At 32.0% G+C, this 20181-nt stretch overlaps 2 protein-coding genes across 4 annotated transcripts; both read left to right on the top strand.

The window, feature by feature from the left end:
* The first annotated feature begins 3020 nt into the window (after positions 1-3020).
* LOC108218988 (uncharacterized) lies at positions 3021-18034 on the top strand. 3 transcript variants are annotated; one of them, XM_017392200.2, is made up of 4 exons: positions 3021-3153; positions 3574-4456; positions 4552-4635; positions 17695-18034. In XM_017392200.2, the coding sequence occupies exons 2-4, from the start codon at positions 3574-3576 to the stop codon at positions 17772-17774; spliced, it is 1047 nt and encodes a 348-aa protein (XP_017247689.2). In that variant the 5' UTR covers positions 3021-3153; the 3' UTR covers positions 17775-18034. The 3 variants fall into 3 exon arrangements, with proteins under 3 accessions (XP_017247689.2, XP_017247688.2, XP_063947651.1); XM_017392199.2 differs by having other exon boundaries at positions 17712-18034; XM_064091581.1 differs by having other exon boundaries at positions 3068-3170; positions 17712-18034.
* Positions 18035-18602: 568 nt separating this feature from the next.
* LOC108217075 (zinc finger protein ZAT3) lies at positions 18603-19949 on the top strand. Its single transcript, XM_064091580.1, has one exon. The coding sequence runs from the start codon at positions 18698-18700 to the stop codon at positions 19859-19861; it is 1164 nt and encodes a 387-aa protein (XP_063947650.1). The 5' UTR covers positions 18603-18697; the 3' UTR covers positions 19862-19949.
* The last annotated feature ends 232 nt before the right edge of the window (positions 19950-20181 follow it).

The raw sequence follows: 20181 nt of genomic DNA on the forward strand, positions 1-20181 counted from the left end.
ACGTAACACACTTTTATATGTAAAGTGTATCCCAAGCATTAATACGAATTAAATAAGTAGAACAATATAAGCTTTTTAAATTATGAAAAGCACACTTTTAATACCTCCAAATTAGTAATCTACAATTAATAATTAATATATATAATTACAAATGGGTTAACGGGTCGGAGCAGGCAAATCAAAAAGAAAATGACCGAAGTACCCTTATTTTGTATGGGAAAACCAAACTCTTCACTAGCACCCATTAAGAATATATAGATTACCGCTAACCTGCTGATAGAAGAACAGTCAACAAAGTTGACTGCGATAATCAAATAATACAACAAACTGATATATTGTTGATGGATTAAACTGTACCAAAGCACGAAAAGTGATAAACAACACAATCAAATTCTAATCATATTCAACCATAATCACTAATGGTCTAAATCATATTCCATCGCAAACATAGTAATGGAATATATTATTGATCAATAAAAATAACGATTAAAGATACATTAATATACTCTCGTTTTAACTTAATTACTAAAAAAGTCTTGCTGACGTGTTACTTTTTCCTCATGACTATACAGGAAAAAGGGTGAATAAGATAAGCATGTAAGTATAAGAAGCTAGAAAGAAAAATCGTGTGCTCAAATAAAAGGTGCAAATACTTACGATAAAATGGTTATAATATTATATTTTCAATTAATGTTATGCAGGGACAAGTTATGGTTGTATCTTATTATATATGGCGAATTAGCTAACTTGATAATTATGTGTTAAGATATGATCAGGGGGATTCGGTGTATTCAAGTATTTCATAATCAAAAAGAGGACATTGTTGCCTTGATGTTTCAATAATGAATACATAACTTATGAATGTATTATATTCTATTATCTAATCTTATTTTGTGGTAAATATCTAAGTGAGAGATTTTTAGCTCACACATATATTGATAATGTGATAGATTATAGCTAAGTCAAATATATATTATGAAAAAAAAAGAGACATCGTTACATAAGTGTGCTTTCATGTAATATACAATATAAGTTAATAGAGTTGTAATAGTATTTCATAGCTAGTGTTTTTTTTGTTAGGGTCTACATACACGTAGATGAATCGTATCGAATACAATAGATGTATCAAGGGAATTTTTTCATTCAAGAAAGTTTATTTTCTAACTGAAGGTCATGCAAGATGTCCTCAGAAATTTAGAAAATAAGAGGTTGTGCTTTAACACTATTTTGCATGATATCTTGTTTGAGGGAAAGTTTTTAGCTCACTCCCATATTGATATGTAATTACAAAAAACGGGAAGATAAAAATTCTATAAATTATGATGAAAAGAGCATCACCAAATTGATTGTGCATACAGTAGCAAGTTACATTTTGATATGCACTCACTTGATTTTATTGAGCAAATAGCTTATTGATACACAAATCAAAAATTTTAAACAACAAGCCATCAGTTCATGATTAAGATATCTTGTCAAGGCAACATCAAATATTTTGATATCAAATAATAAGTTGATCAAGTAATGATAGCAAGTTGAATAGACTCGTCCGAAATCTACTAAATCAATTTTAATTTTGGAAATTTGTTAAAGATACCACAGATTGACTAAACTCTGTTATTTAACATGTAGGAACCCGTAACCGCTACCCTTCGGATGCGCACTGGGTAAACCCACGAGCTCATGTAATAGCCTGCAAACTACGTGAACCAAGGTAAACCGCACTTAAGCGATAGGCTTTGATCCAGGAGGCATAGCCACACATTCTGCCCCCTTCGGTTCCTAGCTATCTTCAGGGGTTTCATCGATTTTCACCGGTGAAAAACCCAAATCAGTTATATTCTTTGCCTTGTTCTTCTTTTTCAATAACACTCCTCCCCAGCTCTAGGTAAGGATTTCTATCTTTCAAAATTATATTTTTTGTTTGATAAATTTTTTTGGGTGAGTTTTTTTATCAATTTATTTGGGTTTTGTTTATTATCTCCTTATGAGTGTTTGATGTGTTTTGGTGTGATTCAACGTCCAGGACGTTAGACCTGTCGTATTTTCAAGTGTTTAATTCGGTGATAAAAATTTATATGAGATTGTAATTACGATCGATGGCTCAGACTAGTTTTGGTGAAGGTGATACATACATACATACATATATATATATATATATAACAAAGTTCCATGTAGTCCACATATTTACTGTAGTACCGTAGACCACATATGTTCTGCAATTATAGAATAACATAAAAACATTGCAAAATGTGTTATTTTGCAAATCATGTTCTATAAACATCATTATTTTGTTAAATTACAGAACATATGTGTTCTACTTGTCGAACATAAATGATTTGTAATATTTTTCATGAAATAGTGATATTTATAGAATGTATTTCACAAAATAACAAGTTTCATACATTTTGCAATGTTTTTATGCCATTCCATAGTTGCAGAACATACGTGGTCTACGGTACTACAGTAAATATGTGGACTACATGGAACTTATCTTTATATATATATAGGGTCATGTTTCAGAGAGAATCATTAGAGAGAGAACCATAGAACCATTACGCAGGGTTCTGCAGCAGAACTTAAGTATGAGTTAGGGTTCTGCAGCAGAACTTCACATGCAAAAAATGTCAATATCTATGTATTAGATTTTAAAATTATTTTTGAACACACACAACGATGAAAAAAACATGTATTTAGATTTAGATCCTAAAAATCTATTTAAAATTTAGGGTTCCGCAGCAGAACCTTAGTGGTTCTATGGTTCTATTTTAAGGACTGGTTCTTTCTTGAGCGAGACCCTATATATATATATATATATATATATATATATATATATATATATATATATCAATTTCAACAAATCGTTTAATTGTGTTTTTGCAAAGACTTAATCGATGATATGACCTGTTTTATCTTTGTTCGACTCGTTGTAGATGTCATATGGATTTTTTTGATATGATTTTTTATTATTGAATTAATTCTTTTTAAAAAAAACAAAAAACAAAAAAAAGCAGTTATTTATAAATATTTATCCCCCAAAGAAGAATTTAATAAGTTGTTTGACGCTGAAGCCTAACGCGACTCACTCAGAGTTGTCGTGTTTATAATTTCAGTATTCATCCGGGCCGGAGCGCCGGGCGATTCACAGGCGACCAGGTTATATACTAATCCCTGTATGTATATATTGCATTCTTTACTTTTTCATTCTCAGTGGTTATAATTCGATATACTATTTCTCAATTTCAATCGATCATCAGTTAGTTAACTATTTGTGCTTCGTTTGATTTCATCGAATTCTCCTTTGTTGGTAATTGCACTTGTTAGTTTGTATGTGTCTTTAACGCCTCGCTCCCGAGTTTTTTAGGGAGGAATTATAAGAATTAAGTAGTGGAATGAAATGAGTTTGTTACAAGTTTGTTAGGTTGTTGCAAGTTGTAACTATAAGTTAATTTCACAACTACTAGCAACAAGTTATGACTTGCCCTAATTTGCTCAACCTGTTAGGGTAGTTGCGATTGATGATGTGGCGTTGTGTTTCGTGATCTTAATTCTCTTTCAACTTTTACTTGCGTCTAGATGGACTCTAAACTCGACCCGGATCCAACTCATGACCAATTATTGGCTCCAGTGGATACCGATGACAAAGCCTCTTTAGATTCGGAGAATCATAATAAAAGGGCTATCGCTAAATTTCCGGGAAGCCATCCGCTGTCAGCAGAGAGTGCAAATGGTATTGAAGCTTTAAATGTGCAATTACTCCAAGAGATTCAATCAATGGACTCGGAGGTCAAGGATAGTAAGCTCGATGAATCCAAAATTGTGTTTCCTAAGAATGATAAGGAGTTATCAGTTCCCTTAACTACAAAACAGACAGCTTTAGGAGACTTGCAGAATGATAATGAAAGGCTAGTGCTTAAATCTGTGGGGAATTCTGCACTGTTGACGGAGAGTGGATCCTCTGCTGAAGCTGCTAAGCTTTCTGGCACCAAAAGAGCTCAACCTGAGTCCTCTCGTCACCCTTCTCCAGGGGGTACTGCGGCTAATGGCCATTTTGTGTATGTGCGTAGGAAAGCTGAAACTGAAGCAGGTAAATGCAGCAACGATGACAGCACAAGTATTAGTGCCGATCATTCTCAATCAAAGGAAAACAGTCACCAGAATGAGAATATCGAGGAACACTTACAGGAAAAGGAATCTAATATTGTGGTACCAGAAGCTTCAAATATTGAGAGGTTATCTGTAGAGTGCGTGTCCAAAGCGCCAGCAGGTTCCCCCCCGGTGTCAAAGTCCAGTAATACTTTTCCATCAACAGTCTCAAATCATTTGCCAGTTAGGTCTTCTCAGCCTTCACTGGGTCATCGAAAAAGAACAAAAGTCCAACACTGGGAGGAGAGATATTACAAGTTGCAGAACTTATTAAAACAATTGGATAATTCAAGTCATGAAGGCTATGTCCAGAGTATGTGTTTCCATCACAGCGAAGAAGCCTTTAAGTTCCTGTGTAAATATTGTTCAATGTCATACTAAAAGATTCTCTTATCATTTTTTTTTCAGTGCTCCGCTCATTCTCGTCAGTTGAACTCAGTAGGCATGCTGTTGAACTAGAAAAAAGAGCAATTCAGCTTTCTTTGACGGAAGGTAATATGTAATATCGTTTATGCTTTTCATTATGCAATTAAATCTTAACCTTTAATCGAAGATTATGGCTAATATTATCATTTCAGTTGTTTGCCTTTCCATTTGCATCAATCTTTCCTGCTTATTCTTTGATCTTAATTTCTACAAACAAGCCGAACTTTAAAACTTTCTTTTTTTTTGTTTTGGGCCCTAGTTGGAGCAATCTTTTCTATCTTAATTGCTTCATTTTGACCATTTAGAATGACCTTAATTATGTGGAAAGGCTCAAAACCCGGAGGCCCTTACCTTGATGCTGAAGCAAAAACTGATGCCTCCTCCTAGCCTGAAACCCTCAACATCTTGTTACCAAGAAGGGGTATATCCACTAGGCTACAATTTTTTAGTTTCTTGAAGCATGGGTTTGTTACCACTAGTCATTAGATTCTTTCCTATTAAGAGAAGGATTTTTTTGTTCATCAGAGTGAACATATTGTGCATCTTGGTACTATTTATGTTTTAGAGTAGTTACATTTAAAAACTATATCTACAATAATATGCAAAATCATTTTGTAAATGACTCTGTCGTTTATTGTTTGATGAAGTTTTCACTAGTATGCAGGCACAATTAGCTTAGAGCATGAGGGGGACGATAGGATTTTGCACTCAAAGTGTATATGAATTACATATTAGATCCAGTCCTGTTATACTATGTTCCACATACCACATGGCAAACCATTATTTTATGCTAAATTACAACATACTTTATTGTACAACTTGAATAACTATAACATTTTACAAGGAAGTACCATATGCAAACCTAATAGTGACTTTTCTTTGGTCGGAGTGAGGTCAGCACAAACAAAATTTATATATTTTTTTGTGATGAATGTAAACACATTTGCTTAAATTCTGGAAATGGAGCCATTTATGGTGATAGATTGTTTCTAGTTCAAGTTTTATCCTTTTGATATACAGTATATATCTCTTGAGATCCAATTGTTATATGAAAACTTGGATGGTTCTTAATGTAGATGTACAAGGATTTATTTATTCTTTACATTACCTTTTTCCTACAAGCATTGCTTGTTCTTTTCTGTAGATTGAAAGCAGTCACATAGTTCTCTTGACAGATATAGCTGGTAATATATTTTGCTAGACAATTTCTGTTCACAAACAGTTCTTGCCTAGGATTAAAATAGTTGTATGCATATTTTCAATTGGTCCATCTATAGGAGTCGTATAGTTTACAGAGGTCAAGGGATGTGATTATTTTTTACTTAGTGTAGATCCAGGAGCATCAGAATGTATGTAGTTCCTTCACTCTGGAGTCTCGAACCCTTTTCTCCTTGGAGTTCAAGATACTCACAAGGACATTTTGGTTAATGTAGTTATAATATGTTATACGTATAATTCTTTTATATGTACTAAAATAAATGTACATGTATGATGAGTAAAGGGATTCTACTGTCATGGTGGAAAATTTTCTACTAGAGAAAGCAAAATGAGGACGTTCAGAGTAAGGCTCTGCTTCCTACTATTGTACAACTCTTCTCTTTTCTCATTGAGGCTTTTTTTTTTTTCTGATCCTGTGATCGTTTCTCCAGTACTAATTTGAAGTTGTCTCCTCTCTCTCACATACCTTCATAATATTATAAATAAATATAACAGTGAACACTGCTCATAATACAACCATGAGGAAAATGGACGTATCTACATCTACATTATAATCACATATTATACAATTATATGACTTTAAAAGGAATTTTAGCTTTTTCAATGTAATATTTGCAGTAGCAAATGTAAAATATATTGGAATGTGAAAACATAATATAATCTGGAATTTCTTTTCAGTAGAGATTAGTAGTCTTTTTCTTTTGTTCTAAGCAAAATTGTATGAATAGAAAGCACATGTATATATATTTCTTTTGTTTATGAAGCTATTTGCATTTTCATCCTAATGCCTCAAATGTTCTCAATCACACAACGTACATTACAGAGTTTAAGAAATTAAATTTAATTATATAACATTTAGCTTAAGTGATCATTTGTTAACCGAAAAGAAAAAGAGTGAACGGCAAAACAGATTAATAGGGCTTTACATGGGAAGGAAAAGTGCAAATTATTAGGGGAACTGCAGTGGCAAAAAAACAGATCTAATTTTTTTCTAGAAATATCGGGTGAAGTTGTGATTATAAGTTACGGATATAACCCTAGGGGAAGAAAGTTTTATACTTGAAAATTATCATTATATATGTAAAATGTGTATTGGTTTATAAGGCTTGTTTGACGTCGGAACTTATTAATTTGAGTAACTTAGTAACCACTATCTTTCATCTTGTAATAAATAGATAAGATATGCACATAAATTGCCGGCATCCCCATTATTAGGTAACTTCCGGAACAACCACGGAACATGTCATTTATTTGCAGATCACAATATATTTTATTGTAGATACATTTTCAGAAATTCTTTTTAAGAACTTCTTTTATAATTATAGAACATATATTTTTACTGAACATCTTTTATATTACATAGCACGGAACATAATATATATTCTTATAGAACAACACATATTATTTGTGGTACAACATTTTTTGTATTAAAAATCTTCTTACAGAATATAGTATATTTCTTAGATTTACAAAAACGGTATATTGTACATAACACAATATATACTCTTTTGTTTTACAGGACATAATATTTTTTTCTAGAACACATTTATCTTGTAATTAAAATTAATTTTTCTTATAAATTTATTTGGTTTTATTAAATAAATTAATGTATCTTTATGATAAATAATATATCTTTTGTTATAAGTGTCACTTATATTTTTAATCTTAAAAATATAAAGAAGTAATGTAGTGCGAGTAAATTATAAAATAAATAAATGATTATTAGTGTTAACATTAGGTAAATAATAAATAAACAAAGAATAAAAATTATTTGTAACCTAAAAGAATAAAAAGACAAAGCAGCTTGATAGTAGTACCAAAGAGAATGTATTTTTTATCTTTTGACACATATACTATTTGCACCTTTATTTTAAAATATAATGTAAGGGTTGAGGATTAGTTACTCGATTACCCATATAAACTGACCCTCGTCCCTCAGTACATTTCTTAGTACTAGAAAAACAATATTAGATGTTTTGTAGTTCCTAAGTTATGAAGGCCCGACAAATTCTAGACTTTTTACGTTATTAATGAATAAATATAAGATTATTGATTTGTAGTCTTTAAGTTTTGAACATGGACCTTTTCCATGAAAATGCTAATATACAAGTAAACAAGTCTCCTTTTGTAATTGCCATTCATTGAATCTTATACCTATATAAGAATCCTAGTAGCAGGGTTGAGTGCCCCCACAATCGACGAACAATGACCAAAGATATCTTCAGCTTACTTTATATAGTTTTTATACTAGTGTTGTGAACGCACCCCTAGGCGCAAAGCACACCTTAGCGCCTCACCTATGCTGAGGAGAAGCAACTTCAATCAGGCGAATGCTTATGGCCTTTGAAGTGCAAAGGCACCTAAGCGCTAACCGATAGAAAAGCACACAATGATAAAACTAATGCTATCGAGTCAATTTTAAGGCCCAAAAGTACCAACCCAAAACCAAAATAAGATTTTATCAGCCCAAATAAAAAGACTATTTCAGCTTCCAATGACGCCAAAAAGGGAAAACAACATTAGGAGTTCACAGAGTTAAAGAACATTTAATTGGAAGTCGAAGACATGCAAAGGGTTGTCCAAAAGGTCCATCAAAGGTGAAAAAAGAGAGAAGAGTACATGGCTGGCAAGAAGCAGGCTAAAGAGGATCAGAAAATACCATTTGAAAATATACGATCAGATTTTGAAGATACAGAGGAGATTGAAATTCTGCAAAGGAGCGTCAAAAAGACATCTGGTAGCTCAACTTCAAAACAGCAAATAAAGGGGCCACTTAACTTAATGTTGAGGCCTTATCCTGAAACAGTGGTGCAAAAGCTCAAGGGAAAAGGATGCTGTTAGTAGAGGTGGCAATCGTTTCATTTCGTATACTTTCGTTTCTTGTATTTTCGTGTTTCGTGTACTCGAAGGTGAAACCTGTATCCGCCCGTTATTAATTTCATGTACCTAATTTGAAACCCGTGTCCGATCCGAATCGTTTCGTGTAAATTATATACAAAAATATTAATATAATTTTTAATCAAAAAAATAGATTTAATATATATTTTTCTATATAATTTTACAAAATGTGAATGATATATTTATACTTGTATATAATTCTCTACAAATTTGTTAATGTATCTATAATATATAGGGGGAAGATCCTAAGAAAACTCAGCTTATCAAGAAAACCGAGAAACCCTATTAATCACTGTTGATCACATATCAAAATATAATAATATTCACAATTGTGATTTACAATAATATCTATTAAATCTAGTCTGATTGGGGTATTTTGGTAACATTGAAATAAACCCAATCAATCACAATTTAATACCACATTAGGTCTCTTCTTAATCTCTTTCCTAATACAACTTTATGAATCTATCTCTTCCACACCCAAATCTCTCTCTCCGAGACTCTCACGCATTCACATCTCACCATTGAGTAGCAAGATGAGAATCAGAGTGACTAAATCAACCCTAATCCCTCCGTCTAAACCCACACCTTCTGTCGAGTTGGAGTAGAAAAAAGGTTGGTGGTGGAGAGAGTTTGGTGACGATGATGAAGGGGGGGTGATTAGGAGGGAGACGATGTCGGACGTAGGGGCGTATGGATTGGGGAGGAGGTCGTGTGATACAGAACCTATAAGGTTTTCGGTGGATGAGAATAGGATATCTGTGGATGATGTGAGATTTTCATTTAATGAGCCGAGGGCTTCTTGCCTTCTTGGGATGCTTATTTGATTTGCAAGGACTATTCCGAGGTTGACGCCGATGTTTTCTGGTATAGAGAATATTATTTTGAGTAGGCCAGAAAAGTAGATGATTTTGATAAAGGAAGATGAGAAGGCTGAGATGACCAATGGTTTGTCGGTGTAGAGTAATTTTGAGTAGTTTTGATCGGATGAGTTCGATTAAAAGTGGTTCTATGAAAGCGGCGAGGTTGCAGGGTGAAGAAGCAAAAGTGGCAGTGAATTCAAATGCTTTTGATGGAAGCAAGTTGGTCATTACAGAGAAAGAGTTGAAAGATTGTCATTTGAATTCTATTAAACGTGATCAGCCAAGGAGAAGCTTTGATTCTGTACACAAAAATGGCAATATCGATGCTTTGATTGGGTTCAAAAAGTTTACTAAGTGGAAGATGGCGAGTAACCGGTTTTCAAAAGTAAGCTTGGTGACAAAAAGACAGAAACTTTTGGGAAAGACAGGAGTCACGAACGCGTTGTTGAGCCTGACAAGCAGGAAAACAGAGATATCAGAATAGAGAATAGGGGCTTTAGTGGCACTCTTGCTCGTAGCGTTAGTTGTGTTAAAGGTGCTTTTCCGAGTGCCTAACCCCTCTGAGGGGTTTCGTAATTTCCTTTCGAATTTCATTTTCTGGTTTAAGAGATTGGTTGTCAGTGTTCTTGATGTATGTTCTAGTTTTGTCTAGAATAAAGACAACTGTTAGCGAGTATTCTGATGTATGTTCCTGTTTTGTGTAGAATAAAGGCAATTGTTACTTTATTGTGCTCATAAAAAAAATGATTCAATACCATTTTTAGAATTAATTCTTTTATCTTTTAATTACATTAAATATCTAATCAAGCATCTATAAATAATTAAAACGTTTCATCCTTAACTTAAAACACATAGTGGAATCTAGGTTTATATTCTATACGATATAGAATAATATAATATATTACTAAAAAATTCTAAACTATTTTATTAAAATACTTAATAGAATCCAAAATTTAATAATTAAAAAAAATTTGATCGAATTTATATTATTTTGAAAAATTTGTCATTTTAACAGAATCCAAATACTTATGGGAAAACTAATATATTATTATATATCATAATAATTCATTAAATTATCTGTATATTATATTGATTTTTTTTATTTTTTATATAGTACACAAAAGAACCTCAAGATAGTGAATAAATGAATATTTTAGCAAAAGATAAATGAACACTTACTAGAATCTCAACATTTATATAAAAATAATTAATAAAACACGGAGTGAAACCTTAGCACTCTTTGCTTTATAGAATATAGAACAATAAATAATATTAGCACATAGTGGAATCTAGGTTTAGATTCTATACAATATAGAATAATATAATATATTACTTAAAAATTATAAACTATTTTATTAAAATACTTAATAGAATCCAAATTTTAATAATTAAAAAAATTAGATCAAATTTATCTTATTTTGAAAAAATTTGTCATTTGAACAGAATCCATCTATAGTACAAAACACTGAATACTTATGAGAAAACTAATATATTATTATATATCATAATAATTCACAAAATTATCTGTATATTATATTGAATTTTTTATATTTTTTATATAGTACACAAAAGAACCTCAAGATAGTGAATAAATGAATATTTTAGCAAAAGATAAATGAATACTCACTAGAATCTCAACATTTATATAAAAATAATTAATAAAACACGGAGTGGAACCTTAGCACTATATGCTTTATAGAATATAGAACAATAAATAATATTAACACACAGTGGAATCTAGGTTTATATTCTATACAATATAAAATAATATAATATTTACTAAAAAATTATAAACTATTTTATTAAAATACTTAATAGAATCCAAAATTTAATAATTAAAAAAAATTAGATCAATTTTATATTATTTGGAAAAATTTGTCATTTGAACAGAATCCATCTATAGTACAAAACACTGAATACTTATGGGAACACTAATATATTATTATATATCATAATAATTCATAAAATTATATGTATATAAATATTGAATGTTTTTATTTTTTATATAGTACATAAAAGAACCTCAAGATAGTGAATAAGTGAATATTTTAGCAAAAGATAACTGAACACTTACTAGAATCTCAACATTTATATAAAAATAATTAATAAAACACATAGTGGAACCTTAGCACTATATACTTTATAGAATATAGAACAATAAATAATATTAACACATAGTAGAATCTACATTTTTATTCTATACGATATAGAATTTATATAATTTATTATGTTAAAATTAACATTTGAAAATCATCATTAGAAATATTAAATATATAAGTGAATACTTAGTAGAATCTATTTTAGATGTACAAGAAAGATATATTCTAAAATTGTTTGTAGAAATTAGTGTTAGTCTATGGCAAAATCATGAAAACTTTCTTTATATTTTTTTAAAAATTATCATAAATTAAATGTTAGTTTGAAATTAGTAGAAACATATATATAATAAAATATAAAGCAATTAGATTAAATTATAAGTAAAAATTTGATAGAATCTCAACATAGCATGAACATTATTAAATGAATTATATTGTTAATATTAGTTATGAAAATAATTTATGTTTAATTAAATTTTTTATAAAATTGATAATTTAAGATCAGAAGAAAGTGTTTCTTTTGACTATTTTCTTCGAAATCAATTGTTAACTTCAAACATTAAGGAGTTCTTGTTAGTGTTCTTACATGTGGTATGTTATTTCTAATAGTAAGATTCTATGAAGTTTTCCATAGAGTGTTATTTAATTTTATAATATTTTACATTCAGAAAATAAGGTTTAAAATAAGATTCTATAAAGTGTTATTTAATTTTATGAGATTTTACATTCAGAAAATAAGGTTTCCAAATAGGTAAAGATATGTAATAACAGTCAATATATTATATTATTGAATATTCAATAGGATGTAAAATACTTTTTAGCAACAAAGATACTACTTAAGAATTTTTCTAGTTATCCACACTAGAATATTCATTGTGGAAGGAAAATGATGTTTACAATTAGAAGAATATATATAAGTTATATTTTTTTTTTCAAATTTATAAGTAAATATTTTATAGAATCTCTTCATAATAACATCATAGAAATGTGAGAAATATTTTTTTCAAAATCACATGAATAATTAATAGCACTGAAAAGAATCGTACTAACATATATGTTATAAGAGATTTTATTAAGTATTTAGTTATGTATTTAGCTAGAACTTAGTAGAATTATTCTATTAATAAATATAATCAAATAGCTGACAATCAGAATATTGAATAATCTTTCCATATACAAGTGTATTCTGATTGATTTGAATGAAATCAGGCGTGATGCAAGTTTCTTTAATTTAGATTGCTTGCATATATGTAATACTTAGTGTTATTTTATTGACAGGCCGAGATCCGGAAAATACCAAAAATAGAGGATATTGAAATATTCCAAAGTAGATTCTTTCCGAGTTTGCCCTTTTGATATTAGATTTGGAATATATTTTAATTGCAATTTAAAAAGGGAATATGTATTTTCAATCGTGTAATTTCGTGTTTCGTATATCAAAAATCAAAACCCATATCCATTTTTTTCGTGTCGTTTCGTGTTAGCGTGTTACATGTCAAATTGCCGGGCCTAGCTGTTAGGAAAGGATCAAGGGCCAGAGCTTGTACAGCTTTTGCAAGATAGATGTATGACGCTGGTATATCCTTAAATGCAGTGAACTACGATAGTTTTAATACGACAATAGAGGGAATATGACGATATTGTTCAGGATTGAAGCCACCAACTTACCACAAGGTGAGAGTTGGAAGCTTCTACCACTAATAACGTTGGAAGCTGGAAGCCTGGAATTAACCTATATAACTTAAATTTCGAATTTTAATGTTTAGTTTTAGTATTGTTTTTCCCTTTAGAAGTATAAATAAATATATTATAAAGTACAAATTACATTATTTTTGCCCTATAATGTGATTTAATATATTATAAAGTATATATTATGTTATAAACCTCTGTAGATCTATATATAACCTTAATAATATGATTTTAAAAAAACTGTTAAATGTGCGCCTAGCTTCAAAGAAGAGCGCGCCTTGCTTATGCGCTTTGCGCCTCGGTTGAACACTAATTAGGGTTAATTATACAAGTAATGTAGTTCCGGAACAACGAAAATCTTCGACTATTTAATTTTGAATATTGAGATTCCACTTGTTAATGGTTGCGGAATGGCAGTAATTTATCATTTCCCCCCTTGCGCGGTTAGATAATCCCCTGGGTAATGGTTATTATATCATTCAATAATGCAAGACTATTCTTGTATTGATTTTTCCTAATATGTTCTCTGTTTTTTAAATCTGTCGTACATCATTTGTGGCATGAGAGCCGGATCCTTGAAATATCTTATTGTTTTACCACCATCAAAACCCACTTTACTGTTTTAGGAACTCTAAACCGAGTAAAAAAAAACAAAATCAACCTGCTGCCAGGTAATCATCGCAACTTCAGTTGTCCACATTGAAAGTGTTCGAAGGTTGCCCAATATCTGAACCTAATTCACAAATCGTAGTTGCTGCCTGTTCTGCCTTCAAATCCTGAATCACCAACTTTCCACAATCAGCCGCCAGTAGAAACCACTCATTATGTTCCACCCACCTTCACAACACATTCAAGGCCAAAAAAGGAAACTAAAAAGATTAAGGTAAAGATCAGATTGGGAGAAGGGGGAATATGAAGATGTAGGAAGCTAAAAATAAGCAAATTGGTGGATTGAAAGAGAAATAAGGGAAACATGCTTGTTCGCTGTATTGTTGTCGTCGCGGCGACATGGACAGCTGTGAGAGCCACTGTTGGTGGCCGTGGGTATTTCCATCCATATATATACTTTCTGGTGGAATTATTCTTTGATCCCTAATATGTTTATTATATAAACATAATCCCCAAGATTATTGCTCTTTTGAAAAGTAACTTTTTTTGTTCTTCCATGTTAGACATTATTTTAAAGTTTTTTAAAGTTTTATGATTTCATATTAAAAACCCCTGCTTTATTATTATCAGCAGTTTGATCCCTATCCTTGTCCCATGTTTTAGTTTAAACCTTGGAATTTTTTTCTCATTTAAAATGAATTTTGTTTTTTGACTCTCCAGATCTTACCCACATTTTATACATGTTCTCAAAGTGAATCAAATGTAATAAGCATAGCCGATATTGTGGATACAATGTAATCAACATAGCGAGTTTAATATGGTCCCACCCGCCCATATTATAGATACAAACTGAAGCCTACATATGTTGTTCATATATTGCTTGGGAAGTAAGACTACAACGAAGTTAGCCAACGCTTTCATTCCTTTGTGAAGATGGACAAATATGCATGTTATTTGTGTAACCATGTGACATAGTTAAGACTTTTAGCTATCCTTGAGCCCTAATGAATCACATTTGAAGCATGAATGAATATGTAAGCACAATAAATAACATTTGAGGTATGAAGAGATGGTCTTGACAGAGAAATGGAGACGATTGAATTTCTACTCAAGTATGTTAGTAATAATTACGAAGCAACATGCAAATAATTTGCTCAAGAAATTGTGATTATTATGGAATGCAGAATTAAATGTGCTCATGATATGTAAAAGTTGTGGAAATTGAGCTTTCCAACAATGGAACTCGAGCATGTGCGCTAAATCGAGCATGTTTAACAATAAATAGATGGCTACTAAGAAACACAAGAAAAATTATACTGTCAATATTATTGGGCGCGAGGGTAGAAATGTTTTTGTAATGTATGAAGGAATCCCGTAAACCGATTAAGTCAACAATGCTAATGAAAGCATTTGTCTCCAAAAGGTTCCTCTTACTCGATAAAATTATATTAGGGTTCTAAAAGTTGTTCATGTTAGTTATTAGGAAGTTTTCTTATGTCATGTTTAGGCAAATAATCTTTGTCAAAGTTTGTTGAACCAGATTATGTAAAATTGTTTCCTAAAAACTATATTTACCTAGTGCCATGTCTCTGTCCCTAAAATTTGGGTTTCAGGTTTATGTTTTTTCTCAATTAAAGAAAGACTGAATTTATTAACTTTGTTTATGTATGGGATTTGTACAAATATCTAGTATAATCTTCGTTTAGATTATAATTATTTTGTTAGGGTTAACCTATACAAGTAATGTGGTCCGCCGTGTAAAGGTAAACTTAGACTTCATTACTTACAATGGTGCAATTACCCTGAAATTCTGATATTTATTTTGAACCAACCCTTTGGCCATTTAACTCATGTGTAGTTTTATGAAAAAAAAGTGAATTAAAATTTAATCACTTGAACTTCTGTATTCTGTATTAATTAGTGTGTAGAGTAATATATACATATTTGATATAATCTAAACAATAAAATATGAGATTGATGGGCCTGAGGGTGACCTTAGGGAGGGTGTTGTCTGAGGTTAAAAGAAATACAATAGTATAAGTAGGGGTATTTTTGTGAATATGGGCTTCATATTTACAGATTCACCCCTAAAAATTGTATTCAAAAATATTCTAACCACTGGTAAACTCCCTGAGGGAACCTCAGACCCATTATTCATTCTCATGATGTATATGTATTATAATGATGGTCATAAATTTAAAATTTAAAACTATTGCATGTATTGTACAGTGTCATGCGAGTAATCTTCTTATGTTCACCTTAAATTTCCCATAGCAACTTATGGCAATTCTGTTAGGGAACTTTGAATTATATTTTCTGTTTTAGATATTTTACATTTAAAACTTGTAATCAGAAAAGAATGGTTATCTGTAATAGAAAGAACCTTCATTTTATCTGGTCTAAGTATACATATAATATAAACAATAAAATTAATGTTGCATTCAAGGTATTAAAATTAAAGTTGGAGATACTTATCCATCAATGGAATTAATTTAACCATGCAAAATGCAATTAACTGTACCTTTTAAAAAAATATAATAATTTTATGTGTAATAATGAATCTCGGGGTAAGCAAGAATCGGACCCAACCTGGGACGACAAGGGAGGATAAACCCTTACCACTAGGTTATCCCGTCACGCTCAAAATGTATAACAGGAAAAAAGAATTTAAAGATTGTAGCCGCGACCATTAGATAAGGAATTGAATTAGGAGATTTTAGCCTTGACAATTAAACAAGGAATTGTGCATTATGGTAATTTAGTCAGTTTGTCAAATATAGGTATTGAGATTTTCTTTCTTTTATGGGCTGCAATCCATTATCTATACTTGGTCAGGAATTCCTTGCGGGTAGTCGTACTCGTTGAGATTAATTTAAAGATATAACTAATACGTATAAAGATATATTTCTGTTCAGTTGCTGCTTGATTTTTGGAAAGAGTTATAATAACTAGTCTATTATGTGGCAATAATCTTTTTGATTTGTTTTATATGTAGCTTATATAGGCATTCTACTTGTATTTGAACTTGAGTAAGGTTGCAGTGATTTGAATGTATAAGTTGTATAAATTTAGCTTCCTTTCTCCTATAGTTCTTTGTGGTTGAATAAGCCATGCCTATTATTTTGTTGTTTTCCTTATTAATTTCATATATGTTAAACTTGTCATGCAGAGATAGCTTGTTAAATATATGGATTCTCTCGTATTATCTTGCTGGTAGAAAGTGGAAAGCAGATGATTATCATCCGATGATAAATTTTTGTTAGAAAGTAAAAGTCACTTTGTAATATGCAAGTTTACTTCACTTTTGTCCATAAATCTGTTGTCATCCAAGATTCCGAGGGTTACCTTGATGTTAGTTATATTGCCCCTTATGGACAAGTGGCACTATTGGCTCTGTTATGTGTAATTTGGATTTATGTCACCTTTGCTTCTGAGCCTACTGTTGCTGCATCACCCATCTTATTTTGAAAAGACCTGACTTCATATTTGGACTGCTATGATCTTGCTAAAGATCTGACATGGGAATTCGAGTGTTTCTACTCTATTATAAGTTAACAAAAAAGAGTAGTGTATCAAGTACAATTACTAAAAGCTACTCAACTGTTAGCGAAGAGGTTGACATTAATGGTTTTCGACTAGTAGGTGTATTCCCAGATACATCTTCTATCAACATGTTTCCTACGCATGTCAGTTTATAACTAATTGTTTGTTGTGGACATATTTTGACTGAAGCTGATAATAATCTTGCACAGCTTTCTCTTCATTACAGGTAGAGAATGGGAAAGAGTTATGCTTTTGGATGTTCTTGGCAATAATCCAACGAGTTTTATAGCAACCTCAACTCAGCAAGAACAGTCAAGAGTGAAGGGACAGTAAAAAATGTAGACCTCACATTGCTTGGACTCTTGATGGGGTAAATCCCCTGTAAAATCTGTAATCTACTAGTTGTGGGTAGGTTTCAATGATACCGTCTTCATGTCTTTTATTAATTTACTTGGCGGATGTTGTATCTGATTGTTATATACATCGTTGTTACCTTGTAAATCATGTTATAACATCATATCCTTTATACATCTTACAAATTGGTAGACATTTTCTTCATGTCTCTTCTATCATTAAGTATACACATCACACTTGTTTGCTCAAAATGAAAACGCAACAGTTGAGCCAACAGAGAACTTATCTCCCCTGCTCTAGTTTATATTTTACTTGTTTTAGTTAGATGTGATAGGATTAAGAGGTCAAAATAAGTTCTTTTTCTACATAGAAGCATCTCAAAAAATAAATTGTACTAGCGAGCGAGTGGAAAATGTGCTTACATAAATGTGGTACATAGATGTGACTACTGTTACTTTTTTTTAGGGAGACTAATGATCCTTTATAAAGTTAATTTGAACACAGCTTCTGGGAGATGTTAAACTTTATTTTAATTTAATTTGTATTTTATATTAATTTTTCAAGCTGAGTATTATTAATTTTACAAAGCTGATCAAAATGAATTTAGAGGAAAAGAAAAACAGTCAGTTGAATAAAAAAAAGTGGAAGTTATGGGAAGAGAGATTGGAGAAGGTGATAGAATTGCAAAACTGAAAATAACTACCAAAAGATGTAACCGCCCATTCTTCTACTCTCCTTAACAAAGCCTCTTCAGTTTCTTTGATCTTTTCTTCTCTTGTTCTTGTTCATTTCATCATACCCCTTGATGAATAATATTTTCCAACACCAACACTAAGCCATTTACTCATTTTACTTGTAATGATGTTGAACAATCATGCAACTTCTCATCCTCCTGATAACACTCCTCCTAATTCTGATGATCAAGCAATGATTAACCGCCAGTTCTTTCGAACTGGCTTTCGTTATGATGATGATATTGATGATGATCAGAATGTGCCCAAGAAGATGATGATGATGAACCCAAGAAAGAAAAGAACCAAAATGGTCAGAATTGACAATGCCAGTACTACTGCTTCCACTTCTACTGATCTTGTTGTGGCTGCTATCAAGCCTAAGTACAGTAAAAAACCGGACCCGTCTGCTCCGAAGATTACCAGGCCTTGTACTGAGTGTGGGAGGAGGTTTTGGTCTGTAAAAGCTTTGTTTGGTCACATGCGTTGTCATCCGGAAAGGCAGTGGCGTGGCATTAACCCTCCTCCTAATCTTCGTCGTTCGTCTCCTATTGATCATCACCGCATTGCTGAGGACCATGTTTTGTTAATGAATGAAGAGGATCAGGAAGTGGCTTCTTGTTTGTTAATGTTGGCCAAGTCTCCTCCACCTTGTACTACTATTGTTTCTGATCAGAGTAACTATCCTACTAGTGTGACTACTAATTGTACAGTTGGGTTTTCGGGTTTGGAGATCAGGAATCAGAATGCAGTGTTCGGCTGTGGGGATGTTGATAATACTGTTATGGATCATGGTGCTGGTCCTTCCGGGGTCAGCAGTTTTAAGTTCGAGTGCTCCAGTTGCAAGAAAGTTTTTGGGTCACACCAGGCTTTAGGGGGTCACAGGGCTAGTCATAAAAACGTAAAGGGTTGTTTCGCTATTAACAAGAATCTTGACTGCAACGCTGAGGAGGACTACAACATCAATGGCGGTCATGATCATAGGAATGTTGATTATGCAGGGAATCCCTTTGGGGATCAAGATAAAATGTTAATGGTATTAGGGCACAGGTGCAGCATTTGTTTGAGGGTTTTTCCGAGTGGACAAGCGTTGGGTGGCCACAAGAGGTGCCACTGGGAGAAAGGGGATGAACCATCATCTCTAACGCAAGGAGGGCCAGAGCCATATCAACAATTTCCTCAAAAGGGAGCATCTGCTCTAGACTTGAACTTGCCTGTGCCACTTGAAGATGACTATCTGTCATCCTCTTTGAATTCTGGGCTATCTCTGGACTTAAGCCTGGGGCTGTGAGCTAGTTATGTGTTTCTTACTTTGTTAGTAGCTTAATTCTACTTCTTAGGTTTTACACAAAACTTGGAAATGTTTTTCATGGCTCCAAGATCGGGAGTAGAATACGTGTATGTTGATGTAAAACTGTAATAGATTATACTATATATACTTGTCTGTATCATTAATTACTACTAACAATAGAGAAGTTCAGTAAGTTTATATTAATAGCAAGCTTCAGGTACAGCTTAAGTGTAAATTGATGTAGTATCTGTCTCCAGTGATGTTCATTTGCAGCTTCTGTTATATTGTTTCTGTTTGTTCTCTCATGTATACAAGTAGTA

This window comes from Daucus carota, chromosome 4 (genome assembly GCF_001625215.2).
Source record: "Daucus carota subsp. sativus chromosome 4, DH1 v3.0, whole genome shotgun sequence".
NCBI classification, from domain to species: domain Eukaryota; kingdom Viridiplantae; phylum Streptophyta; class Magnoliopsida; order Apiales; family Apiaceae; genus Daucus; species Daucus carota.